Below are 20,568 nucleotides of genomic sequence, written 5' to 3'. Positions count from 1 at the left end.
TCACTGCACATTAAACTTGGCTACCTATGCAAATAGGTTAAATTATTCAAGATTTTCTACATTTAATATAAAGATACATAAAAACCTGGAAGAAACGTACCTGTCCCCATTTATATAGTTGTGAGTTTGGTTTGGTTTTTTGTTGTGTTTTTTCTTGTTTGTTTTTTTTTTTTTGGGGGGGGTTGTTGCTGGTTTCTTTAAATACAAAATTTGTCTTGAATAAAGATGAAAGTGAAGTCTCTAGTATTCTTCACTTAGATACCTCTCCCCTTAATTTTCAAATTCACAGGTACTAAACTCTTGTGGCAGTGTACAGATGGCACCAGAACCTGAAAATGTTATTTTCAAGTACTGATGAATCTAAATACTGGAAAACAGTAAACCACTTCCCCCTCCTTACAAATATTACAAATGGTTTAAAACAACTATATTAAAAAAAGGCAAGAGCTGCTGTTCTTAACATTCTCCATTTTTCTTAAGTGTTGGAATGTGTTCTGTTCACAACCTGTTTTTCTTTACAATCAACAGGGTTAGAAATACTTTTGTGTCAGCTAAGATCAGGTATGTGATCAGAGAAATGGAGGTGCTATGAAAAAGACTGAATGACAAAACACTAATAGCAGATGTAAAAATGAGCAATTCTGTACAAACCTTTTTAAAATAAAGAAATAACACAAATACAATAAAAATTAACAATATTGGTATAAAAGATTTTTATATAGTTATATTAAATTACGTAGAATAATTCTCAACTGAAAATTTTTGTAGAACGTAAGAGATAAAACTATTTCTAAATACCTGCATCTTCCTTTCCCTAGTCATTCTCATTACTATTAAAATAAAACCTGTCTGAGACGAATGACTAACTCCAGTGCCAAATTATGTATGTGTATATTTACTCTATATAAAAGAAAAATTGCTTCATTGCCCTTAATGTCTTAGTTCAATATTATTGGTTCTTACAGAATCTGTTGCCAAATCCAGTATATCACACATGATCATATTTTTGTTTAAAGACTCTACTAAGAGAAACCTTTGAGAATGCAAGGAGGCTGCATAAAAACACCCTATATGGACCATTTTCACAGAAGCAGGCTTCTCACATTCTCAGCAGCTTCAAAAGTAAGCAAGTTTCTTGCATGCTACAAGGAAAACGTTTTTAATCAGAAATGAAAACCTGTTTCTACACCATAGAAAAGAGCTGCATTTTGTGTAAAAATAAAACCCCGGTAAAGAAAATACACTCTAAAATCCCTGCAAAATTAGTAAAGATTTTCTCCGCTAGAGGGAGTCCCATAGTTAAAACAGAAGCTTCCTTACCTATTTCAGGGACACAGTCTTGTGTGTTACATGGTTCTTTTTCTTCAGGTTTAAGCTGTGGATCACACTGATCACTGGCTGTCATATCATCTGATAGACATCGTACCTCTCGAACTCGAAATCCTCCTTCACAGGATTTGGAACACTGAAATACAAAAGCTGAAGTTCATGAAGACCATATGAGATGTGCAAATACAGAAAGAAAGCCATGGGAACCTTGAAGCCAGACCCAGGTACCACTGTAGCCTTTTATCAACTCTACCACTTCTGATATTTTTTGCATTCTGTGAAGGCCTTAACATACAGGTACAAATTTTTTTTTTTTTTTTAAAGGTTCAAAACCACTTTTGACCACAGGGACAAGAACTGGACAAGGAAACATGGCTCACACTGTCAAATGGAATGTATGCTAGCATATTTCCCTTTCTGAATTTATTAGTTAGCTTCTTGCTTCTCTAATTACTTGTCTTATTCTCTGCTTATCTGTATATATATCTCAAATCTACTTTCCTCAATATTCACATTCTTTTCTCTAAGAACTTCCTGCACTGAACTTTATAACTTGAGTGCACTGCCCTCCACTACCCTTTTGCCTTCATTTTTATACAATTGGGAATAATTTTAATTGCCTTTTTTCTAGCCCTGAATTATTTTTTGCTTCTTACAGCACAACAATTTTACTCAGCATTACAGTACTCAGCATATAATTTCTAAAGAAAATATTTCTGCACTCCTTCAAAGTCTGTTATGAAGCCAGAGACTTTTGTACTTACTTGTCATGGTATTTTTAAAGCCAATTATTACACATTTCTGCCCATACTGAAGCAAATCCCCTGTTGACTTCAAGAATTTTGCCTGAGTGAGGTCTTTGAGATTTGGCTCACTGTCCACTTTGACCTAAATCCTCACAAACTTAATTAAACCTGGGTCATTTATAATGATTAAAACCTTAATAGCCCCAAACTAGTAAGAATGCTTTCTTTCTGACCTTTTTGGCATAATTATTTCTTTTCCTACGATTGCAAAAACAACTTATCATTATAATAAAATCAGATATTGTAGCAAACTAACTAAAATATTCTCAATAATGTATTCTTGAATTACTCTTTCATCTTTAAGTACAACCTTTCCACACTTCAAAAAAGACACTGCCCTGTGGCAACAGTAATAGAACACTTGTAATTTTTCATACAATTACTATTGTTACATGCCTGTATAGAATACTGTAATTACAAATCCAACAGTATGAATTTCAGTTCAGGTTTGTAGAGATATTAAGCACTTAGGATGGAACCAAGACAGAATGTAGATGTTAGACTCAACATCCTATACACAAAGCCCAGCATTCCATGTTAGCTAGGCATTTAATCTCCATGACTGAGAGGCCATGCCATTTATACTGGGTCATAGAAAACATCTGCTGAAGACAGGAACTGGACAGTTTAAAAATCTAGTTAGTAAGGGGGTTTGAACCAGGTATTCTGCTCACTGCTAACCCCATAATCCTTTCTCTTTAGGTCTAATAGCAAGACATTCCACATACTCTCTAGGTAATAGTAACATACTTTAATGAGATAAAACTTACTGTAGAGCTGACTTTAAACATTTAATACATTCCTCATTCTTTATTAAATATTTCTTAATTTTAATGAAATTAGAGGTCTGAAAAGAACTTAAGTGTACTACATAGTCTCATTAAGGAGCAAACCAACTTTATAAAACAGGAAGTTTCCTGTAAGAAGAGATCAGTGATCAAGACAACCATGCAGTTTCTCCTAATGGTCAAGATACTTCCTAACTTTTCTAAGCTCCACTGGGTACTACAGAGTATGTTTTCTTGTAAGTGTAATTTCTGTGCAAGATTAAGTCAACTTCATAGTCAATGGTTTTATCCAAATGGTGTTCTCTTTCAACATACACAGAAAAAGTTATATCAATCAAAACTAGGTATAGAAAAGCATTACAAACTTACTGTGCTCCATTCTGTATGAAACCATTTGGAACCACAGGGTTTGAGGTAGCAGGATTGCTGGCTGGGAGGTTTTTCCAAATATGAACATTCATACGGGCTCAAAACATCAAAATTACCTTCAGTTTTCCTAACACAAATTACTTCTCTCTGTTGAGTTCCACTGCCACATTCAGTAGAGCACTGTATCAGAGAACAAAAAAAAAGTGATAGAATTTGTTATTCTACTTATGTCCTTCAACTTGTTTACAAAGTGATGTTTCTCCATGCTGTTTCTTTCTGAAATAAAACAACACACCCACACACTTGCATTTTAAATTAATATTCAAATGGGAAATTGTGTAAAGTTTTGCTTATTCCCTATTTTTTATATATACCTAGACACTAACATCCAAACTCCATCAATCCACTACTCTTCCATACTCTTTCCTCGGCAAAATGAACTTAACTGTATCTTTTCTCCCATCACTGACATATATATGAATTGAAAAAGAAAAGGGTAAAATATTCCTTAAGTTTCTGCAGCAGAGTTTTTTATCTCTCTGAATCAGAAGAGTAGCTTAGATAAAACTTGGCTTGTTATTATTATAGCAGTCTCAGCTAGGAAACAGGACAAGAAAATGCTGAAGGATGTAAGTGACTTAATTCATCAGGTGACTCTAAGTGTCAGGTATTACATCTTTAATTTTTTATCTTAAACAAGGCCACAGCAGTTAAAACTGTACTTCTGTAAATTTTTCTTGCACATGGTACCCCAGACTCAAAACATATTTCTAGTTATTTTTATGAAGAAGACACATGGCTGTAAGAGTGCTTTTGGAGAAATCTGGAAATACAGTTTTATTGTAGCTACAAAAAGAAGCATCTGTTTATTTTTCTAATAAAAAGAGAAGCATAGCTCACTTTCTCCATAAACAGTGTTACTGCTTCTTGCTAAAGCAGGATTGTATGCCCTGTACTGAACCTTTGAGGGTTACAAGGTTAGAGCACAGTTTTGCAGCTTTACAAATCCTCACATTCTGTATGGTTTTTAGAAAATGCCTTGATCTGCCAGGGCGTTCTTTTCATGTTTGCAAGTATCTGTGTGTTGCAGTGTTGGTTCCAATTCTGAAAATTTTACTCGCATGGACTCTTACTGCCCATTTAAAGGTTAAACACACACATAATGCTGTTTCTGGCACTTGTAAAAAGGTTTTTAGAAGTTGATTCCAGCAACATATTGGTTTCTATGTTGCATAAAGGACTATGCTTTTCAAAGGCTTTTTCTAGCCTAAACCAATCAAATGTTATTGAAAGTGGGGGCTTTGTTTATATTTTGGGTGGAATTTATGATCCCATTACCAGATACCCACAAAAACCTTAAGCTGAGTGAAGAACCTTGAGATTAATGCATCCAAATAAACTGAGCAGGAAATAACCTTGCTGCACTTTCTTTAACACTGAACAATCTCTGTTGCTGCTCTATTTAATGGTTCCTCCAAAAGACATCTTAACATCCAGCCTTAGCTCTAGCAGGGCATAATACGGAAGGTCCTCCACCAATGCTCCCTCCTGCTCTGGTCTGACTGCTTTCATGTTAGTATTTAGAAGTCAGGATTTGGATGGTGGAACAGATGATGTCAGATACTTCATTCAGATAACATACAGTAAAGACTTTGTATCCCTGGCATGCATCAAGCAATTAAATCTCACGACAAGAAAGAAGGTGAATTAGCTTAAAAGAACAGCAAATTGTAAAGGAGAGAAACTTTCTTACTCAGATCAGAATGGGGAGAGTTAGATTGACCTTACTGAAGGCTTCTCTCTGTGGTAGCAAACACAAAGTTCCTATTCACTTGCACTGAGCAGTACAATTAACACGGCCCAGATTTTATTTGCTATTAGAACTGCAGCTAAGTATGTTTTAAATCTGAATTTGTTATTACTCTTCTTCAATACAAATAATTATCACTTACACTTGAAAGCATTAGCATAGTAGTAGCCCTGTAATCTCCATCTCAGTTGTACTAGTATAATTTCTAACTCCTTATCTCTTGGAAGGATCTTGAAATCTGAAATGCAGTGAGTTAACAGCACAGCCAAGAGACTTCTCCCTAACAACTTGATGCAGTGCTGGTACCAGCAGTCCAATAGGCTCTCTGGGTGACAGAAGAGAGGGACAGAAATGTCTGAGCACCATCTGACAGCTGCTGAAATGACTTCTTTCCTGACAGCAGAAATGTTTATTTAGAACAAGAAGGACTATTGAGATGGGGATCAAAGGAAGAATTTATGCTTGGGGAAAGAGCATCAGGATATAGGCCACTAAGTAAATTTAGTTCTTTTCACCCGTTATCATGAATTCCAGCATAACAATACTGATGCTAAATTTTGGGTTTAGCCATTGTTTTTTGTACTGTTTATCTCTCTCTTTCTCTCTTTGTGTATGTATACAAACATCCCTGTAGGTATGCATGATCATGAAGGCTGTACTTTAAAAGGTACAAATCTATTGCTTTATCATTCACCTAAATATGGTAAGCAGCTTTATGTTCTCTTTCATTTTACAAATATACTGGGTCAGTAGATGAGAAATAAAAATGAAAGTTCAGAGGAAGAGAAGAACAAAATCTTATTTTCATCAAAGTAAAAAAACTAGCAGGTTCTGAAAGGTATTGTATGTCAACTCAGCAAAATACAGAATAAACGCTCAAATTTTGAGCAGAGACGTAGCGATACCTTATGGCACACATCACCACTGCATAAAAGTACATTTTTTACAATAAAACACCACCTGTATGGCAGATACAGAGCTTACCTGTGTCCAGCCCCCAGCAAACCACTCCTCTTTACCAGCACAGGGTCCGTTATTGCAGGGACTTGTCTCAGAGGGTCTGTTGTTGCCACAGCCTTCCAGGGGCAAACTGCTGACATGGTTTGTCATACAAACCACCGAGCGTGTGCGGACCCCGTCCCCACACTCTGCAGAACACTAGGGAGCAAAAGACAGAACATATGCGCTAGCCCATCCTTCAGACTGCACAATGCAATGAGTAGCAGCAACAAGCACGAAAAACTAAATGAATTTATGTAAAGTCAATGATTTTTAGTAATTCAGCTGTAGCAAAAAATCTCACAGTTTCATACCTGTCCTTTACAGTCACCAGGGAAAGGAACAGAAGGATTAGGGAAGAAAGAAGTGTTTTTTAGAGCTTTTGATTAGCTTTCTTATTTTTCTTTTTGTCTTCTCATCTGTAAATTCTTTCAGTTTTCATTTTATTCTTTTTCTTGCATACCCATTAATAGATTTGAGAAGGGACCAAGTCAATAGGCAGCTTTTCAGATTGCAGCCACATTAAACATGCAAACAAAACCCATTAATAAGTATGTAGTAAGTGGGAGAAAAAGATGCATTTGACTGACATTTTGGATTGTATTTTTATCATACAATGTTATTAGTCAGGAGAAACTGTGTATTACTTCTACAATGAACAGTACATTCCTTGTGAGTGAATGTAATTCTGTACTGGAACAATTTTTTTTTTAATTCTATTGAATAAAAGTAAGAATTATTCAAAGACCTGGTAATGAGACACAGAGTTTGATTTAGCTCTCATTGGTAATAATGTGAGAGTTCAGATCCAGTAGTTCAACTACAGAGCAGCAGATGCCATGATAGCACCACTATTAATAATGGGATTAAACAATACAGTCATTCATCTTCTCCAGAGAGAGACCAGTGACTGTAGATACAGTTGTTTGCAAACTACTCTTTTCTCTATCACACTGAAGAATATAGGCTGTTTGTGTGAAATGTGTAGTCATGTTACACTTATTTCACAAAGTATAGAAAAACATTTTTCCTATCAGCAGGTTGGATTCTTTCACAAGATGTTAAAACAAAAGGGCAAAGCTTTATTGAAATGGAATCCCCAGAAAACTAGAAGAGTGAATGAACTTTTTACAAGTCAGTTTTTTAAGAACAACAAAAAACCCAACAATTTTGCAATAACCAGAAATCCAGAATTTAAATAAATGCTTATATACTCCAAAGTCATAGGAAAGAATTGCTCATAGCCTGGAATGGTTTCTTCCTCCAGCTGCAAGATTGAATGATTTAGCTTATCTTAAATGATATCTATAGGTAACAATGAACTTTTATTCTTGGTGGTGCACAACAAAATTTTACACTTTTACACATAGTGTAAAATAAGACCTCCTCAGCAACCTAGATTTGATGGCTAAGGAGGTCTTTTCAAAGTAAACTGGCAAAATCTTGAAAATACAACAATTATGTAAATTGTGCTAGTAGTGAACATCTTCCTGATGATGTAAACTAAAACTAAACTAAATTGAACCCATTTCAAACAGTCCACTCCTAGGTAAACTGACTGTTTAACTGAGCTCCTTAAAACTGATACCTTTCAAACCCACTGTACAGAAATTAATTTTGTGACTGCTCATATTTTATCCTCAGCAAGTATGTTCACTTGCATTATACACTGAGAACTATGCATCTATTCTGCAAATACTTTTCTTATTTCTAAGTAATCTTCACTTGACAATCTAATTTGCTTTTCTGCTTTGTAAACCAGAGCTGGAAACAAGTTTAGTCTATAAAGTCATCCAGAAAATCTCCATACTGTTATGTTTTAAATGATTATGCATGAACTAAGCTTACATATCAAATAACAAAGGAAATACCAAATGGAAAGTTATAGGGTTGTCCCACCCTCTGCTGCAAGATTTAACTACAGATTAACTACCCTCAAAGGATTTAAAAAGCAAACCTAAACCTCAGTGTTTCTGTGTTAGGTATTTGGTTTTTCATGGGTTTTTTTCTTCCTTTCAGTAAAAATCTTCCATGTGAAAGCCATGATTTCCAAAGCCCAAGGCAGAGAGTAGGGAGCGTTTGGATAATGAATCCTCTCCCTTTGGTTTTCACAACTGACACACCCACTACTTTCAGTTCTGTGCCCTTGATTTGTTGCTTTAGTACACAGTAACTGCCACAACCTCACATTCTATGACATGAGGAACTTTCACAAGCTTTAACTTTTCTGTTCTGGTCCTATTATTAAAGATATTTTGTTTCATTGTCTTGTTTTAATTGGCAGAAATTCCTCAGAACCTTAGTCTGTGGAACACCCTCCGTACTTCTAAGGAGTCTGCCATTTCTCCTCTTCCTGAGGTCCCTTCCTCATGAGTTCAGTTTCAGAGGCTTTCAATTGCCATTAAAAACTAAAAATGAGGGAAAAAAACCCTAATCAAAGGCTCCAATAGTTGTCAGAAAACAACCATAACAGCAGTCCAAAACAAAAAGGGTAGTTCCTGCAAACCTGGAAACCTGCAAGTGGAAGCCAGATTTTTTTGTCACAGCCACAGGGCATGGCAGGGCAAAAAACCCAAACGTTTAGCAGTGCCAGCTCCCTGTCACTAATGTGCCAGCCCTACTCACTACCCACAGCTGGGGCAGCAACCACAAGAAACAGGCAGCAGGAAATCTACCAGAACTCAAGAGTCCTTCATCCAGGTCTCAGCACCATTGCTAGCCCTCATAACATTTTTAAATAGCAACCAATTGAGTTCCCATAAAATGTCCCCATTTGTGCAGGATTTCTGTCTACCACACTTTAACCTCCATTATCTTAATGATTCCCCAAAAATAGTAAAGTTTTTCATGAATCATTCTTCTGATGTTACACTAGTGCAAAAAATAAAAATTAAGATATATGGTATGAAACTCCTTAGTGTTATTTGACCTACACTGAGAAAATCCCTTTCAGAACAGATTTTAGAAGGGTTATGTAACCTTTGTTTTCCCAATAATAAACTAAAAATTGTATTTCAGAAGCTCACTGCTGCTGCAGTTCCAAGACTGAGGGCTGATTTTCAGAACTGTTGAAAGCAGCTTTGATTTATTAAAAAAGGAAAAAAAAATAAAAGGATGTAGGTGGATAGTCAGAAACATCTTTATGTATTGTCAAAACACTTTCTGATATCTGGGTTTAAATTATTTCCCTTTAGAATGCAGCTATGCATACAGCAGGTGCTGGATCAGAAGTCAAGCTGTCCCGCTGTTTAGTCTGGCAGATCCATGGTATCCTTTTGAGGTAACAAGTTTTGAAATATGGTCTTAGAATTTTTGGACACTTCTGCTGGATCATGACTGCTTCTACATGTGCACTGTTTCTTTACATGCAGTAGGTAACACTGTACTTGCATATTACAAATGCTCTCTGAAGTAACATCAGGGAACAGCATTCCTCACTACTCTGGCTCATGGAGTACCACTTACCTTGAGAGCTGTATGGACACCTCAGGGCCTGAGTGCACCAAAATGCCTTACTGGCCCCAACAGGCCTCACCGGGTGCCTCTACTTGCCCATGGGATCAGGGGCTCCATTTAACCTCAGTCCCTGCCTGAGCTTTATCAGAGCTGTGTCTGTCCTCAGATACAGCCTGGCCACGGGCCTCATTGATCCCTCACCCTCGGACTCACTTCCCAGCTTGACCTTGACCTGCCAGGATCACTGGGCTGTGTCTAACCCTGGTTATTGTCACTGGACCAGAGCTGTGGATTGATTTCCCAGCTTGACCTTGGACCTGCCTCATGAATGTGACCTTGTCTGATAATCTGGACTCCTGTTTCCCCTGCCTGCCACCTATGAGCCTGCCCTGCTGACCCAACTGGGATACGTTAGCTCTAGCTGCCAAGGCTCCCCCCTGCCACGTGCATTTTATATGCTGATTTGCATCTAAAGCAGCTGAATTGTGGTATAGAGAGATCAGCTCTAGAGAAGCAAACAGAAATCTCTGTAGGTCTTGGCAACCCTTCTATCAATGTTTCCTTCAAAACCCTCCTGGCTTTATGTTCAATTGCAAATAATGAAGTGGGTTACATATTTACACAGAAAGAATGCAAAACTTCTACTTCCATACAATTCCCAAATGAAATCAATGGAAAGGGGCATCTTATCATGTTTTCATTTCATACTGAAAACAAACAGTGATAATAAAAAATAATAATGCCTACACAAGCTCCATCGTGGTATTTTTTATTTTTTTCAGGATCCAGTAGATTTTAGGTGAGCCATCCAGATTAAAATAAGAACAGTGAAAGAAGAACATGAGCAACAATATTAATTGCTGGTTCTACATTTAATTGGTCAACAACCCCACTTGTACCTGCTAGGCAATGCTTTAGGATTGTAAGGAATAAAACATGGATTTTTACAAAGCATACTACAGTTCTCTAATGGAAGATATAACAGAAGCATTGCTGTTACTCTTTTTAATAAAGAGTAAAATTTAGAGCATGTGTTTGATCTGTTTTGATTTTGTTCCCTGATGTGCAGCATTTTTTCTTTCTTCCTAAGATTTTATTTTGGCCTCAGAATCTCATTAACATCCCAGAATTGTTTGCATTTTGGCTTCTTTTCTAGGTGTGCTCTAAACATAAAATGAGAAACAAATGAATACTGGAGATGGCAATGAGGAATAAAAAAAAATGCAAGAGGGGAATGCTCCAGTTAGCTGGAAGGAAACACTGGTGAGTCTCCCATTGTTTTAAATCAGGAAAATGCAGTCTCCGGCTTCTGACCCACAGCAGAAGTAAACTTTCCAGCTATTTGAGCTGTCAAATAATCAGTCATGTGAAATGTCTGCAAGAATCTCATCTGCTCTCATCAATCCAATTTTGTTGCTAAGTTCAGTAAGGTTCACCAGCTTTACCCTACTGATTAATGGATGCAGTTTGGTGGAACTCTGCCGTTTTACCGCAGTATGACATCCTAAGAGAATTATGAGACAGGAAGCCATCTTTCCACAGACCCATGTAAAAATTCACAAACGTTTGTCCAGACTCTATATATTCAAAAGGGGTTAAAGATCATGTTGAAGACAAAGCCGTGAAACTTAACTTAATACTCGTACTTATACTCAATACAGAGCAACAAATGTAAAGACAGGCACATTCTCACTGTGAGGTGAGTCTCACTTTGCTGCTAGAAACTTTAAACCTGTAATCTTTCCCTGAAATGAGTAAAAATTTCTGTTCCTCTCACGATCGAGTCTAGAGGATATCAGAACACGGTCTTTAGATCTACTTCAAAGATAAATACCAAAGCATATACTTTTTAAAATATAAGTGTTTGATCTTAAGCATAAATTGCTTTCCTTCCTTTTTCTATATGTTCCACCAGTGTGCACATGGTCACAACACAACTCATAAGCTTTGCGGGTAGAAGTGTGTTTGCTACATATATACAATGGACTCTGACACCTGTGTATCACAACAACTCAAGAACTGTACTGTTTTAGGAACACAGAGGGGTTTTTAATTACTTAGGATTAATTATATATATATATGGAATCGGTCTGTGCAGACACTGAATACAAGAAGGTCAGTGGCACAGGAGGTAAACAGGTGGACCATAAACCACACAAATATATGTTGTGGGAAAACAAGATGGGAGAACATGGCAAGAAGGCAGGTATTGTTTACAGAGTAAAGCCACATACAGCCCATGCTGGGAAGGAGGCACAGCTCCTGCACACAACTCTGTATGTGCTCTGCAGGTTTTCAAGCACACATATGCTGCACTGTAGAAGCTACATTTAGGGAAATTTAATGACATAATCTTCCAATTCAGAAACTGCTAATGAAAATGAAAGCAATTAGCATGATTTTGCATAAATTTAAGCTCTGCAAAGTTTAATCAAAATAAGAAAACCCAACATCTTTCTACCAATCCTAAATTAGATCTTGTCCTTTTCTTACAACTCAGGTGTGACTACTTATGTCTTTCTATCCCTGTGTTAAAGGATACCCTTGTCAATTTCTGCACAAATATACGACACAGTTATCAAATCCTGAAATGTAACATCTGTTGGCAGCAGACAATTGTAATTTTTATGTTACTGTGATTTTCCTTGATGTTTTGCTAATTAACCAAGACTATATTGTAATGTCCCCATGCAGCACATAAATACAGACATGGAAGTTTGATATATCCCTTGCTGAAAGAGAAAGTATGTGCCTAACCGATCTCTGACAGGCCTCTGGAAATCTCTGCTTGCTGCATGTGCACCAGTCACATGAACTGTTTGCAAAATGGGTTCAGAAAGGTACAGGCCAGGCCTTCTCTTATGGCTGTAACCAAGTTTGAACTCAAATAATTTCTAAGTTCCAAAGTTCTCAAAAGTTATGATAAGTTCTTTTACCTCTTATTTCTAGCCACGGCTGAAATGTCAAAATACAATGGGAAAGAGTGTTCTGTGGTATTTCCAGCTGGGAGCCAAAGTAGGCATGTAATAAATCTCACAAAGAAGGTCTGTTCTTGTGAGATTTCCACCACAGTTTTGTGGACTCAAGAGGCTTGAACAAGCTTTCTTTAAGCATTTGAACTTTTGGCTGCTTATCTGAACCATTTGTGGCTGCCCATTGCTGATCTATGCTTATTGCTCAAGTGTGGTTTGGCTTAGAATACTTTTAAAAGAATTGTTTGGGGAATTACACACACAAAGTTCATACACCTGGGAACGCCCATTTCCATTACATGACAGAATTCTTCTTGTGTCTTTCAAGAAAAACACACTCCTCTACAAAGAAAGAGAGACTTCTTGTCCTAATAAACAGCCCTGGAAAGGCACAATAAGAAGGTGAATGGTCAAAGGCTGGACTCTGCAAAGCCACTGACTACTCCAACTTCCACTGGAAGCAGTGCCACTAAATGTCTCTGGACACCAACTTAATAAGATATGTGTGAACCTTAGAAGATTCTGCACATTCTAGGCCAAACCTACTTTCTTTTCCTGAAATAAGCTGTTCCTTCCTTTCTTTGTGATTCAAACTCCAAACCCACTGTTGGCAGAAGTGATGATGAATAATGCCAACTACAGTAGCAAGCATTTGGAAGAAATTAATTTGTACACTTACATAAGCTGAAGAGGTAACAAAATCTATTCTTTACTCTCTGACCCTACAATGTTTGTGGTAAAATAAACCTCCAACATTTTCCACATTACCTTCTTCTCTTTTATGTCTCATTTAATACATATAAATAAGCACAATAAAAACCTACAGTCATAACCTTCAGCTACAAAAAACTTTTAATTTTGCAGAGAACCAAATACCAGTGTAGAAAAATGGAGAAAACATTGGTGCTAGAGTCCTTACAGGAACATATGAGCTTTATGTGGTGAAGCTGCACTGGTTGGTAGTAGCTGGGTCAGCTTTTGCAAGAAAGATGTCTTTGAGGGTAGAATGCATATTTGTCTCTTACTTGTAAAATACCACTCTAATAATACTGTACAAAACCCAGCTCTACAAGCTAAAAAAAATCAAAAGCACTGCCATTTCCCCCACAGCAACTACTTTGCCGTTTGTACTAATACCTAAACTTCACCTGGTAACTTTCTGCCCACCCTATGCAAGAGCACACGCACTGAGTGAATAACAACCGGAAAAAAAAATTCAAATGACAACAAAGATTTATTAATGTGTTGTGTTTTTTTTTTTTATAAAATCTATTTGAATTGTCTGGAGGCTGAAAATTTTGCAAGCAATTGTTGCAAGAGTCTGATCAGCCTTTTAAAAATCGTGTGACATACCAGGTATCTGTCCTACTTATGAAGTAGTGTCCAAACTAATGCATGACCTCTGAGCCAGGCGTTCCTAGCTTTCAGAGATACTACCACAAAATTATCTAAGTTATGAATCCATGAAGTTATGAAAGTAATCTTACAGCTTCAATAACAAATTAGGTTACTGGTCTGCAAAAACAACCAGTTGAAGAAAATGGAGATGCCATCAGGATTTTATAGGCACTACTTACAGATGAAATTGATATGCAAGCATCCAGCAGAGGAACCAAAACACCAGGCTTCTCTTGGCCCATGTTTGCAAGGCTTTTAATGAAAGCATATAAATATCTCCACTGAACAACAACTCAATCTCAAGACAAGGTAAACCACTGTTTCTGATGTGTTCATGCAAAGAATCTGACTCATTGGAATAAAAAAAATATATGAGAGTTCACAAAGTACAAAAGCCTGAATCAAGCTTGCTTAAGGTGATGAAGTTGTTCCCCTTTTTTCACAGCTATAGGGTAATTGTTTTATGGCTTGAACTTAAACCCAGACATCAGGCCTCAAAGCTCCATCCCTGAAAAAAAATGTAGGAAATTTTTTTGAGTTTGAATCTTGAGACTCAGAGCTAAGCAAGGCAGAATAATAAATCTCAGCACACTCAGTATTTTGGGAAGTTCAGACACAGAGCCAATTCTAAATCCAGATGTTTGGCCATGTACCCACACTCCTGCCCTTTCTATGCATTCTTGTATCTAACACAAACTCAAGATGCCCTTGCGATCATTATTTTTTGTTTGCTCTTGCCTCTTTACCAAGGATAAACATGGAAAAAAAGATCATTCCTTTTATGGTTGTACAGATGTATATTTTTAATTCTGACGCACCTAAGTTGTTACAGAAGGTTTGGCAGCACAAAGATAAAGAGAAGCCTTACCCTGTCACTCCACTCTGTAAGGAACCAGCTCTTAGCACAGGGACCCATGTCGCAGTTCTCAATATCATTTGGCCGCAGCTTCATGTTACATTCCTCATCATCAACAATGTCTCCAAGGTTGCTGACACATTTCACATCTCGGGTCCTCTGCCCCACTCCACAAGGCACTGAACACTGTAAAAAAAAGGGAGGTTGCATCAGGACACTATGGAAGAACTGCAGTGCTTTATCAGGGAGCTGGGAACAGAGCTTCATTCCTGCCTGCTAAGACATCCACAGAACCTACAGAACTATTCTAGATTGCGAGTAATAAGGAATGAAAATGCATTGGTAGTTTTAAATAATATTCTCATTCTGCAGTATTCTACAACGTACTATGCAGATACATTCAGAAAACATAAAATTAAATTGTACCTTCAATGGGCTATGCTGCACTTTATCAAAATCAACTGCTGGTATTTGAATAGCAGCACAGCATGTTCTGCATAATTTTGATCTTAGCCTATTAGCAGATACCAACCAAAAGAAATGCAAAGAAACGGGACTTCTGAATCCCTCTTACAAGTAAAAGGCCTTTTCCTGCTCTTTTCTTCAACCTCAGAGAACACTGACAGCTATTGGTATCTCCCTAGCAGAGCTTCCAAAGGCAGCCTCATTATTTTTTCCTTGCTTTCAAATGCTTAATCAGGTCTGCTTTATTTATGTGTCAAAGTTATTTATCATGCAAAGTATATTCCCTACAGCACGATAACTCAAGACTGCATCTAGTTATTCAGCTGTTCACTCTAGAACACTGGCCAGAAGCCAGACTAGATGTGTTAAGTAATTAAATAGCAAAGTACTAATAAAACCAAATACCCCATTCCTTGTGCCATGAAGGGGATGATTTGTCCATAGTTACTCTCGAAGTCTAGTCTGCTGACTCCAAACTTAAAATTACCACAGTGCCATTTTTTCTGATCAGATTTAGATGAAAGATTTTGGCATTTGTATGTCACAAAAAATGCTAAGCATGTAAAAATCTTAAGATGGGATTACTTTTAAGATCACAGACCTGTCTACAAAGTGAAAACTTCAATAAGCACAAACACAAATAAATGTTCTACCAAATGTAGTTTGTAAACTTAATTACTCCAGTCTTTATTATGGGTCTTCTTCATGAGAATAACCTTAATTTTGCTTCCAAGATGAAATTAATCACAGGATTTTATTGGAATTACACTTATACTCAACCAGCTACAATTTCTAAAGCATTTGTTTAGCTTCATTCATCATATGCAGTAAACCTTTAAAGGATCTGTTCTAAAAATGCAACAACACACAAAACCAGCTCCCCTTTCCCATCATCAATACAAAACTTTACCTTTAGTATAAATTTTATTGTCCTGTAACTAGAGATGGATTGTATTTCCTCTTGAATAATGAATTAAGCAGCCAATATATCTTTAAATCCGTCTAGGTATTTCTGATTTTTTAAATCAGAAATATATCAATATGTCATGGATACTTCAAGACTAGAAAGTTAACAAGGCCCCATCAGCCTCCAAAATGCAGCAACTGTGGGAGTTAATGCACAGAGGCTTTACCATGGGGGAAGACCCACAACAAAGCCACACAAAGTCTGCTGCCTCGACGCTGTGCCTGTGGGGATGGAAAGCTGTGCTGCTCCTGCCCGTGCAGCTGGCCCGTGCACAGAGCCCTGGTGCTGTGCCATGCATTCCAGCACTGGCTGGGGGAATTAGGAGCAAGGAAGCACTTCAGCAGAAAGGAAAAAAAGGTTTGGGTTAAAGGTTTAAGATGGAATTTTTCACAGTTTATCTACCTGCATAATTCAGCAACTCTAAAATGTTTTTGCTTCGTTTCATGGCTAAGTGAAAGAGATCTGTTTATCACTACATCTAATACACCAGGATATTTTCTCTTTCACACAATGGCCATGAAAATATCTAGGATGGTTGACATGCTGGCCAAACCTTTCGTAAGGAACCCAGAAATTGCAGCTCAAAACTGTACCATCCACATGTATCTGAAAGTCTTGGTATAGCTTCAAACCAACGCCAGTAACAGCAAGTACTGACTCTATCCTTAATACACACATAAGGTTAAATAACTCCTGGAACTAAACTCTTCATGCTGTGAGAAAGAGCAGTAAGTTTGCTGTCACAGGCAAACCTATCAGAACTTTCCCAGTTCAATATAGGTTTTAAAAAACACCATTGCTCAGAAAGCTTGTGTACTTCTGTACCCACACATCTGCGTGTTTTGTACTGCTCACTTGCTCTTCTGCAGCTTCTTTCTGGTTACAATAATCTAAAATGGTCAGAATTAAACAGGGTTTTCTTGAACTAAAATTCACATATTTCCAAGGCTTTTCACATTCCACTGCCTTGTTTTAAACAAAAAAAAATAAAATAATGTTTGATGAGTGATACCTGGATGAAAAATCTTCCTATTTTCTGAGGTATTATGCCCCAAATTAATCAATTGTACTTACTGAAGTCCACTCTGTCCTAATCTGCCATTCACTGCAGATCTTCAGCTGGCAAGTGCTGGTTGTCTCTGGTTTCTCCAGGTGGTGGCAGCGGTACTGCTGGACTGTCAAGGTCCGATTGGCGTACATTTGCCGGCACAGGATCTGCCGGTGCTGCATGCCAAGGCCACAGGTTTTGCTGCACTCAGACCACTCCCCTATATCCCAGCTAAAGGAAATAATAAACAAGAGGACATTTTTTCAGTAACGATTTCTCTAATACTAATCTTAACAGAACTGGAATGATATGACTCTGATGCTGCTAAAGAAACTTACACCACTTCAGCCTCTGCCAGCAGAACTTAACCCTCCATGAATACAACATTATATACTTGTAACCAACCTGCCTGTTGTGGTTGGTAATAATAAACATGCATATAGATTGCACAATTCATTATTTCAGAACAGATGACAAACATAAATTAAGCCACTAATAGCTTTTTGGTCTTTTAAAGAATCTATCTATAATATATATTTTTGCTTTATGACACTGGTCAAAAATTTAATGTGTTGCATCATTTTTTTCTTCAGCAAAGGCCCTAAAAATGTACAATACCATGAAAATCCCATAATGCATCCAGGCACTAACTTGTCAGTAAGACTGCATTTAGAGATGAAAAAAATCCCTAGATGCATTCTTCTCATTCCAAGATTTATTTATTTAATCACTTTTGTATAAACACGTCATTTTCGCCTTTCAGTTTTCATTTCAAGCCTGAAGACATATACAAATAAATGAACTGTTCACATATTTTATTTCATAAGTCTTGGGGAGAGCAAGAGAAATTTCTGTATTATTTTAAATACATATTTACATCTCTTTGTTTGTATTTATTATTTTTGTGTAAACAAAAAAAGCTGAATTAAAATGAGTTGTTAGGAGGAAAAAGGTGAGAAAAATGCTTGGTGAGAGAAGACATCTCCAAGTAAATGGCTTCAGAAGTTCCTATGTATCTAAAATGCACTAGGAGATTCCTTGTCAGGCATCTCTATCACTGTAACTGCACTTACACCATTACACACTTCCATGGAATAAGGAGAGGCCACTTGCTGCTCTGAAGAGAACTCAATAGTGTAACCACAGGAGAGACAGAAAATACAGCTGCTAGCCTGAAATAAAGTTCCTATCATGGCAATTAGGTTTAACCCTTTCCTATTCTTAGGATACACCCTGGATTAATTGACCTTTTTCTCACAAATGGTGAGAAATTACAACACCCACTTGTTGCCAATTTCCCTTTTGTCTTCTCCGGATGCTACTGCTTCCTGTGAAGATGAAGAAGGCCAGCAACAACTAAGAAAAAATATCCACTACTTCATGACACAAGTGCATAGTACTTAGAAGTTCAAACTAATTTCCTACTTAGAATAGTCTGTTTCATGTACAAAACCTCAATGAAATCAGATTATTTCACTTGACTCAAAGTGTAATGTCTTACAAAGCTGGACAAGGGAAGAGGTTGCAGGCTTCCTCTTCTGGAATGGGTTTGGTGCTGCTGTCACAGTAACTCTCAGGTACCTCCTCATGAGTGATTCTGTTGACACAGTGGAAAACTGGGTACTGTGACCCTGAAATGAGGAAGAAAACCAGGTGATGAGTTGCTAAAGACTCTGCAGTACAAGCATTAACAGTAGTATCCAATGCTGACACAGAAGGAAAAGTGTAACTTAACAGGAGATACAGACTAATATCCTATGCAAAATTTCCAGACATGAGAGCTGAATGATACACTGTTTACACTGCAGTATTAAGAAAAGTCCTTAGTATATATAAAGTAGAGGATGGCATTGCAAGAAAGGCTGAGAAAACATGCTCCTTGGTCTGTGTGCGATCCTTTTTGAGAGTACAAAGTTTATGTACTCAGGCAATTTAAATGCAGCCACAGTCTTGAGAGGAGGAAAAGATTAGCAATCCTGTTGTGCTTCGAAGAAAGGGAGAACCCCCTTACTTCAGAGTTACGTGGTGAGTAAACACATGAGAAAATTATCCAATTTACCTGTTTTTTGAAAAGATAGTTAAGATAAAGCTTACAGGTTAAACATTACTGTAAACTACAGACTCATTAAAAATTACTATTCTCTATATTAAATGTTTGGTCTTTAAAAATTCTCATGTTTGAGTGGAAAGACAGAACTCTACTTCTGTTACTATTGCAAATTGACTACCAAAATGGTAGCAAAGAGCAAGGTGCTAACATGCCTACTTGTATTTGGTAAGTGAAAATTTGGAGTACATGAACAAGTTTCCTGACACAGATGATCAAAAGGCCAACCAGGAAAGGTTCTTTGCTAGATCTGATACATAAAAACAAGGGAGAAAAAGTGATCAAGAAAATAGAAAGAAACGAGATCAATACATTCAGCCATGTATTAAAAAAACTGCACACTGCACCAGAGATCTGTAGTAATTCTAAATTACTACTTTATGACTTTAAATAAAGTAAGGGTGCCTGTAGTTGATGGTACCTGTGTGCTGGCACTCTTCAATTTCACAACAGAAAATCTAAAAATACAATTCCTACTAAAGTTTCATCTGTTCAAGAACATAATGCTATCCAAAGTAAGGCTTTGTATCTCAGCAGCTAACTTACTCTAATACTTCAGGAAAAGCTACTACATTTTCTGAAATCTAAGGAAAAAAATCAGTTTGCACTCTTTAACCTCCTTCCTAATCCTTCTTTTAAAAAGTAACAAACATGTTGCTATGACTGATAACAAACTGCACATCCCAAGTCGTTGCCAAGGTGTAGAAAACAGTTTTAAGGCACAGGCTGTGCTCAGAGAAGATTAAGTGAGATACTCCTCCTGTAAGATCTTTCAGACAAAATTTGGATCAAGTTCCTGTGGCTCCAGGACTGGAGGAATTTGCAGTGCATGAGCCCTCTTCACCCTGGACAACAGAGAGGGATGATGTGCTACTTCACATCCCTGACTGGATGTGGCAGTAATTTCCACTCTGCCCAAATTCTAGCAGATCTGTTTGCTCAGTCATCTTTCATGGAGATCTGGGACATGAGTTGGTGGCAGTTCTCATGGGAAATATTTTCACTTTTAGAAAAAATTATAATAGTCTTTTTTTTTCCAAGCCAAACTTCTACTGAAATCACACAGCTTTTCATAAAATCTGTTAATTTTCCCTCCTTTTTTACTTAGGTAGCACAAAAGTAATTTTTCTTTCTTCTTCTAACTTATTTTTTTCTAATATTATTTAGCTTTGACAGGTTTTCATAATGAAAAATATAT

At 37.1% G+C, this 20,568-nt stretch overlaps 1 protein-coding gene across 3 annotated transcripts in view; it reads right to left on the bottom strand.

The window, feature by feature from the left end:
- The window catches only part of THSD4 (thrombospondin type 1 domain containing 4), a 258,772-nt gene that overhangs the window by 6,178 nt on the left and 232,026 nt on the right, over positions 1-20,568 (bottom strand). For all 3 annotated transcript variants that reach the window (XM_051629018.1, XM_051629020.1, XM_051629019.1), the window contains 6 exons: positions 18,765-18,894; positions 17,290-17,494; positions 14,796-14,969; positions 6,087-6,260; positions 3,293-3,472; positions 1,321-1,465 (listed from right to left, as the gene is read on the bottom strand). In XM_051629018.1, coding sequence (XP_051484978.1) covers positions 1,321-1,465; positions 3,293-3,472; positions 6,087-6,260; positions 14,796-14,969; positions 17,290-17,494; positions 18,765-18,894 — 1,008 coding nt within the window. The remainder of the gene's footprint in view (positions 1-1,320; positions 1,466-3,292; positions 3,473-6,086; positions 6,261-14,795; positions 14,970-17,289; positions 17,495-18,764; positions 18,895-20,568) is intronic.

The sequence above is a fragment of the Apus apus genome, chromosome 10 (assembly GCF_020740795.1).
Source record: "Apus apus isolate bApuApu2 chromosome 10, bApuApu2.pri.cur, whole genome shotgun sequence".
In the NCBI taxonomy this organism is placed as follows: Eukaryota; Metazoa; Chordata; class Aves; order Apodiformes; family Apodidae; genus Apus; species Apus apus.
Note: the sequence above shows the minus strand (reverse complement) of the source record. Positions and strands in the feature narration are given on the sequence as shown.